The 7655-nt window shown below is 42.7% G+C and overlaps 1 protein-coding gene across 1 annotated transcript in view; it reads right to left on the reverse strand.

Annotated features, from left to right (window-relative positions):
• EIF3B (eukaryotic translation initiation factor 3 subunit B) overlaps positions 1-7655 on the reverse strand; it is a 30002-nt gene that overhangs the window by 5487 nt on the left and 16860 nt on the right. The window contains exons 10-13 of the mRNA XM_023516528.1: positions 6399-6609; positions 4501-4573; positions 3032-3154; positions 340-418 (exon numbers count right to left, since the gene is read on the reverse strand). Of these exons, the coding sequence (XP_023372296.1) occupies positions 340-418; positions 3032-3154; positions 4501-4573; positions 6399-6609 (486 nt within the window). The remainder of the gene's footprint in view (positions 1-339; positions 419-3031; positions 3155-4500; positions 4574-6398; positions 6610-7655) is intronic.

The raw sequence follows: 7655 nt of genomic DNA on the forward strand, positions 1-7655 counted from the left end.
GGATTGACTTTACACAAAGATAACTGGATCGCTGGAAAGGTATTTGTTTAACTACAGAGGAATTCTAACATGCAGACATGCCTACTTGGTCACTAAATGAAAGCATCTGCAAGTGACTGCTTTAACCTGTCTGGTCTTAGCCTACGTCTAGTGAGTATAATGGATACACTAAGGTAGAATACTGTCCCATATAATGACACCATCCCTTTCAGTGCAGGAAAATCCTCACTACCAGCGTCTTGAGGAAGAGCACTGGTTTACCATTCAGAGTCCAGAGCACGAGTCACAGGCTCCAATGCAGGAGGCAGAGAGCTTCTCATGGGCTCAGACAGCACCTACCTTCTTAGACCAGCCAGCACAACAAACTGTCCCTGGGGGCTCCAGAAGATGGTGTTTGCTTGCTGCTTATCAAACATTCCTGGAAGAAAAGTAAGTGTCCACGTTGAGTCTTTGTAAACGCTCTATAGTCAAGGTGGAGCCAAGACTGGAGGCCCCTGCAATGGGTCCATGTGGCCCCTGCAGATAGGTCTAAAAATGGACTCTGGAAACTTTTTTTTCCCAGAAAACCCATCAGTAAGTACATATAAGTTAAGACCCAGACATAAAAAAGAAAAAAAAAAGGCAGGGATATTTTACCACTGTGATGCTAATTAGTTTATTTCACAGAGTAATTGGACAAAGAATTCCCTTTATATAAGTGAATATTCATTCCTGCAATATAGGGAGAGGACTGTTAAGAGATGTGTGACCCCCAAAAGACATCTACTCTCCCAGCAATACAAATGTTTCTGTAAGTTATATGCTCATAAAAACTTAATTACATTTATTATCTTTCTAAATACTCTTGATTCCTTATATACTGAAGGACTGGTCAGAACAAATGGAGAGGTAAGAGCTGAAAGTCAGCTCCTCTCAGAGCACTTCCTGTGTTCCGGACACAATTAAGCTGGGGGGTGGGGTGTCATTCTTCTTAGCTGTGGTAGTTGCAAAGAATAATCAACGGGCAGACTGGGAAAGGGGCGATGTGAGAAGGCAGACTTTTCCCTGGGCAGGGACAGGTTTCTTGGAGTTGCCCCAGTTAAAACCTACATAAGCACAAACTCCCTACAGCCACAGATGAATAATCCTGGTGTCCACAAGGAACCCACCCCATGAAAGGCATGTTATGCAAAACACTCAGAAGACACAGGTACTTTTACTTGCTATCTGTTTCATGGCCTATTTTATGACAGGGCATGAGCGAAGTCTTCCGATATTCTGGAATGGCCCATATTTTTGTATCAAAGAGAATTAATAATACAACCAATTTTGTGATACACAGCTAAGTGATTCTACCACAAAAACCGCTGAGCTATAACAAAATGAAAACTGAATTCTTTACAGAATTATCCCTCGAGTATTGGGTAAACCAAGGCTATATTTGGCAGTGCACCAAGTAGCCAGTCCTGTGTGAAAAACCAGCAGCACAAGAAGCACAGCCTGAGACTACCTCATAGCCACTACACAGGTTAACATGAGTGCTTACTCAATCCCACTGCCGAGTTCCTACTGTGGGCAGGACATAAGGACAAAAAAGTGAGAACGTCTTCAAAGAACCTGCCTGGGCAAGGAGTGAAGGCAAGTACTGTAGTAAGAAGTGAGGGCCACAGGGCCACGCTGAAAATGAGAGCAAGCACCTCCAGGGAGGTGGAACGTGGCTGGGTTTCAGCACCTACTCATTCCTGGAAGGAGGGTGCCTGGAATGGGGCAAAACCCGATGCCACAGCTCTGCAGCATACAGAGGGTTGGGGGCAGGTCCACAAAGATGTGACTCCCAAGTCCAGAGACAGCAGCTACAACCACAAGAAAAAAGACTTCATTCAAAACAATGGCTGATGTTGGTGGAATTACAAATTAATACAACTTTTTTGTAAAGAAGTACGTAGAAACCTCAAAGAACTAAAAATAGACCTTCCTTCCACTTGATCCCCAATCCCATTACTAGGTATCTACCCAGAAGAAAAAAAGTCATTTTACCATAAGTGCATATGCACTACAATACTTACTGCAGCTTAATTCACAATCACTGAGATGTGGAATCAACCCAAGTACCCATGTACACATGAATGGATTAATAAACTGGGGTATATGTGTACAATGGAATACTATTCAGCTACAGAAAGAAGATGGAGGCCAGGTGCTCATGCCTGTAAACTTAGCACTCTGGGAGGCTGAGGTAGGTGGATTGCTTGAGCTCAGGAGTTCAAGACCAACATGAGAGACCTTGTCTCTTTAAAAAAAAAAAAGAAGAAAGAAAGAGAAATAGATGAGTGTTGTGGCACACGCCTATAGTCCCAACTACTCAGGAGGCTGAGGCAAGAGGATTGCTTGAACCAAAGAATTAGAAGTTGCTATGAGTTTTGATGCCATGGCACTATACCAAGAACAGCAAAATGAATCTGTCTCAAAAAATAAAAGAAAAAAGAAAGTTTACATCTTTTATACTAACCTGGATGGAGTTGAAGAACATTCTACTTAGTAAAGTACTTAGAAAATCAAGTAACCAATGTACTCAATACTAATATGAAGCCAGAAGACGAACAAATATACATCCACACAAAAGAAAAACATGATTAAACTCAAATGGGGGGGGGGGGTGTTGGTGTGCTTTTACCTAACAGGCACAATACAAGGGTATGCAGGACACCTCCTGAGGGAGGGGTATTACACACACACAGTTACCTAATCACCTGTACCCTCCTATTTCAAAAACAAGGGTAGAGAATAGAAGTCTTAGAAACACTACCTTAAGGACCCAATGGGCACTCAAGGCAGCATGAGCCTTTTGTGAGGTAAAGGACTCCCTCAGAGAGTCTTCACCATCCTCATCACCACTCACCTATGTCACTCATGCCCATAGAGGACTTGCTTATATGTGAATTTGGGCCTGACCAGAGGGGTTCCTAGGTCAGTCCCGTATTTGCTGCTGGGCAGTGACCCCGTCCAGTTATCTATGCTGGCTTGTTAAAGGGAGATGGGTCAGATGACTTACTGATGAGCTCGATCTTCCCATTGTTTTTGACGTGGTAGAAAGACACGGATATCCGTGGGGCCTCTCCATGCAGTACAGCAAACTTACTCCCATTTGGTTCCCAGGCAAAGGCTATGATGGTTTCTATAAGAAATAGTAAGAAAGTTAGCTTCTTTTTTGGTTAGTTATGAATAAAACATTCTTGGTCAGCTGAAATGTTCACTATTTAACCAGAGAAATGCTTCCTTAAAACTTTAAATTCATGGCTTGGCGCCTGTGGCTCAAGTGGCTAAGGCACCAGCCACATACATCTAAGGTGGTGGGTTCGAATCCAGCCCGGGCCTGCCAAACAACGACGGCTGCAACCAAAAAAATAGTCAGGCGTTGTGGCGGGTGCCTGTGGTCCCAGCTACTTGGGAGGTTGAGGCAGGAGACTCGCTTGAGCCCAGGAGTTGGAGGTTGCTGTGAACTGTGATGCCACAGCACTCTATCCAGGGGAACAGCCTGAGGCTCTGTCTTGAAAAAAAACCAAAAAAACAAAAAACCAAAACAAAAACACTTTAAATTCATGAAAAACCACCACAGGGCAAGCAACAGCAAGAAAAGGCACATGTCTGAAAGTAGCTTATTCCACTTGTGAGATACTGTATGGGGAACTGTCCTTGTCAGGCCAGGACTCTGCTTCCTAAGTGATATCCAACAAGGCTATGGTGAGCCCCACGTTGTGGACACTCCCTGTGCACACATGATGTTGTAGCCACAGTAGTTAGAATCCTGTGACCTCCTGAGAGGCAGGTCTTCTTTCTACCCTGACAGGGTGCCCAGGTTTCATCCTTTATTACCTCTCTTCTTCCCCTTCCCTTTCTCCTTTACTTCAAGGTAAAACAAAACAAAGAATGAAAACCTGTTACAAATTCTCTTCTAAATGTGAGCAATAGGCAGGCACAGTGACTCACAACTATAATCCTAGCACTGTGGGAAGCTGAGGAACGTGGATTGCTTGAGCTCACAAGTTCAAGACCATCCTGAGCAAGAGCAAGACCCCAACTTAAAAAATAGCTGGGCATTGTGGCAGGCACCTATAGTCCCAGCTACTTGGGAGGCTAAGACAAGAGAATTGCTTGAGCCCAAGAATTTGAGGTTGCTGTGAGCTCTACTTAGGGTGACAAAGTGAGACTCTGTCTCAAAAAAAAAACAAAAACAACAACAACAACAACTAGAGTCCTCCTCAGTATATATCACAGAGGTGTGGGGGAAAGGCAGTTGTCTTTAATTAGTAGTTGGAAAAAACCAAAAGATTGCAGTTGAAAGGGTAAGAAAATCCTAAACTTATAAACATGTTCTGTAATTTAGAGATGGCAGCTCATGGTGAAGAGTTCACACTCTGCACCACATTGTTTAGCCAATCAATTCATGCTAAAGTTTTGTAATCAAGTGTAAAATAGCACTTAAGGCCCATTCAACTACAAAATGAGTAAAACAAAACTTGCCTTTCATTTCAACCACATCAACAGGTACTTGTTTTTCCCTCATTCGGAAAATTTCAAAATTTGTGACAACACCCTGTTTAAAAAAAAAAAAGGAAACTGGTGACATTCTGGACATTGAAAGCATCAGGAAAAAGTCTTAAATCAAAGGACAACTTAATAATTTAATAAAAGATTACATTTATATTCCCGGTAAACACGTGGTCATTTGGAGTGATTAGCACTCCAGTGCCAATGGAGGTACAGGCTGGCACAATCTCCACAGGGAACCATCTGAAGACATGCACTTGTGTTCACTCTGACGCAGGCCCTACTAGAGGACAACTGCCCTCTAAAAGTCACACTCATGCACAAACAGGCCCAGGAATCTTGACTGCAGCTTATGTGTCAAAGTTCCAAGGTACCTTAAAAGTTCACTAATAGGGACTACTAAACTACTTCAATGCAGTGGAATATACGGCAGAAGTATTTGTGTCAAAAAACAGGTGCTGTGCTATTCCTGACAGCCAAAAGGTGGAAACGACCCAAATGTGGGTCAACAGATGAATGGGTAACTTGTGCTCTATACACACAACAGACTATTACTCAGCCTTAAAAAGAAGTTGGGGCTCGGCGCCTGTAGCTCAAGTGGCTAAGGCACCAGCCACATACATCTAAGGTGGTGGGTTTGAATCTAAACCGGGCCTGCCAAATAACAATGACGGCTGCAACCAAAAAATAGCCGGCACTGTGGCGGGTGCCTGTGGTCCCAGCTACTTGGGAGGCTAAGGCAGGAGACTTGCTTGAGCCCAGGAGTTGGAGGTTGCTGTGAGCTGTGATGCCACGGCACTCTCCCAGGGCGACAGCTTGAGGCTCTGTCTCAAAATAAAGAAGTTGGGACAAGTTCCCATACATACACGAACTGTGAAAAAAAATGTTCAGTGAAAGAAGCCAAATACAGAAACCTATATCCTTTATGACCCCACCTACAAAACATCCAAAAAAGGAAACACACAGAGAAACTGGAGGGAATAAGAAGATGAGTGGTAGGGGATGTGAGAGTAACTGCTAACAGGAGTGATGTTTCTGTACAGGCTGATGAGAATATTCTGAAATCAGCAGTGGTGGCTACAAACTTTGTGAATACACTAAACGCCACTGAATTGGGGCAGAGCACGGTAGCTCACGCCTATAATCCTAGCACTTTGGGAAGCTGAGGTGGGTGGATCACCAGAGCTCGTAAATTCAAGACTGGCCAGAGCAAGAGTAAGACCCCATGTCTAAAAATAGCCAGGTGTTGTGGCAGGTGCCTGTAGTCCCAGCTACTTGGGAGGCTAAGGCAAGAAGATCACTTGAGGAGCCTAAGAGTTTGAGGTTGCTGTGAACTATGATGCCATCACAACTCTACCAACGGCTACAAAGTGAGACTCTGTCTCAAAAAATAAAATAAAAAATTTTTTAATGTAAAGAGGAATATGCCCATTAGAAGGAAAACTCAGGCAATTTTTTGATAAGGTAAATATTAAATGATGCAATAAGAAAAATTCTGAGTCCAGGCAGAACTGTGCAGAGTATGCTACATCTTATGCTTAAAAAGAAAATAATATGCTCACTTAACTACCAATACAGAAGCTTGGTGTACAGAGGGAATTTTACTATATTCCCTTGTGAACTCTAATTTATATACTAAAGTATATAAAAGTTTTACTATTCAAAAGTTTCACTAAAAAATGAAACTACATTCTTCAGTTAGAACATGGACAGATCCTATCTAAGACTTGTCAACTATCAGGTGGGTCTCAACCCACAAATCTGAACCAAAAAACAAATTCATTAACATCTGCCAACAAATATGGTAACTACTTTAGAGGACAAGGAATACTTTAAAGGACAAGGAATAACCTATTCCATTGGCTACTTACCTGGGTACCTTTTGGAGTCCTATCTACTTTCACACACAAGTAATCTCCATTTTTTTGCCAATGTAGCTTGCAATCCACGACATTAAATAGATTCCTCACTCGGATCTCTTGTCTGCTAGGGAGCTGCATCAGTGTTACCCTGGCTGGAATATCTTTGTCTTCAGGCACCCAAAAGGCTATTATGTTACCACCAGGAGACCAAGAAAAGTCTCTACAGAACAAAGAAAATAAAACATTATGCAAAGACTAAGTGATTATAAATTTTGACACTGACAAGCAGAATAAAAGCTCAATACTGGCTCACTGACCACCATTACATTAACAGTGACTGCCACTGAGGTAATGAAAGCTTACTCTGCAGGGCCCCTGTTCCAGGCACTTCGTTTGCAGCCTTGCTTATTCTCAGCACACTCTAAGGCCTATTACACTCATTCTGACAGTGAGTAAAGACAGAGATCTTAACAATCCTACTGACGGTTACATAGGAGACTGATTCTAGCCAGGCTCTATAACCACCCCCTTAGCCACCACAGGCTGCTGCAATGAGGCAAGTAAAATAAATGTCAGGCTACTGGATCCAGCTAAATGTTATCTGATGATTAGTTAAGGTGGGAAAGTGTAAGCAGAACAAAGAGTTCAGGCAGTCCCCTCTACTGTGTAAGTTACTCTGTAGGACAACTGCTGTAATCAATGAATTTATGAGCTCATGTATGTGGGAAACATCTATACAAGTGCTGTATTCTCCTTGTTTGCACTTACTGAGAACCAACAACCTGGTTTGATTTTTAATTATAAGCCATAATTTTGTGCACACAAGTAATCTCCATTTTTTTGTCAATGTAGCTTGTAACCCACGACATTAAACAGATTCCTCACTCGGATCTCTTGTCTGCTAGGGAGCTGCATCAGTGTATTCCCAGTGAATATAGGAATAAAAGGAATATAAACATAAACGCCTTTGGATTGCTGGTAGTTTACTGCCACAGTATCAACCAGCCCTAAGAGTTTTCAGATAAAGATATGCCCATTCTTCAACAGTGAAAATGAGCTGTAATTCACTAAAGACTACCTAATCCCCACTTCATAGACCATTAAGTAACAGAGAAACCATTCAACAAAGTGAAGTCTCCCCATTTTCCTTAAAAGGCTGGAAACTGGCTCAGCGCCTGTAGCTCAAGTGGCTAAGGCACCAGCCACATACACCTAAGGTGGCAGGTTTGAATCCCCATCCCGGGCCCACCAAACAACAATGATGGC

Source organism: Otolemur garnettii, unplaced genomic scaffold (genome assembly GCF_000181295.1).
Source record: "Otolemur garnettii isolate 467f Iridium unplaced genomic scaffold, OtoGar3 scaffold00092, whole genome shotgun sequence".
Lineage (NCBI taxonomy): Eukaryota > Metazoa > Chordata > Mammalia > Primates > Galagidae > Otolemur > Otolemur garnettii.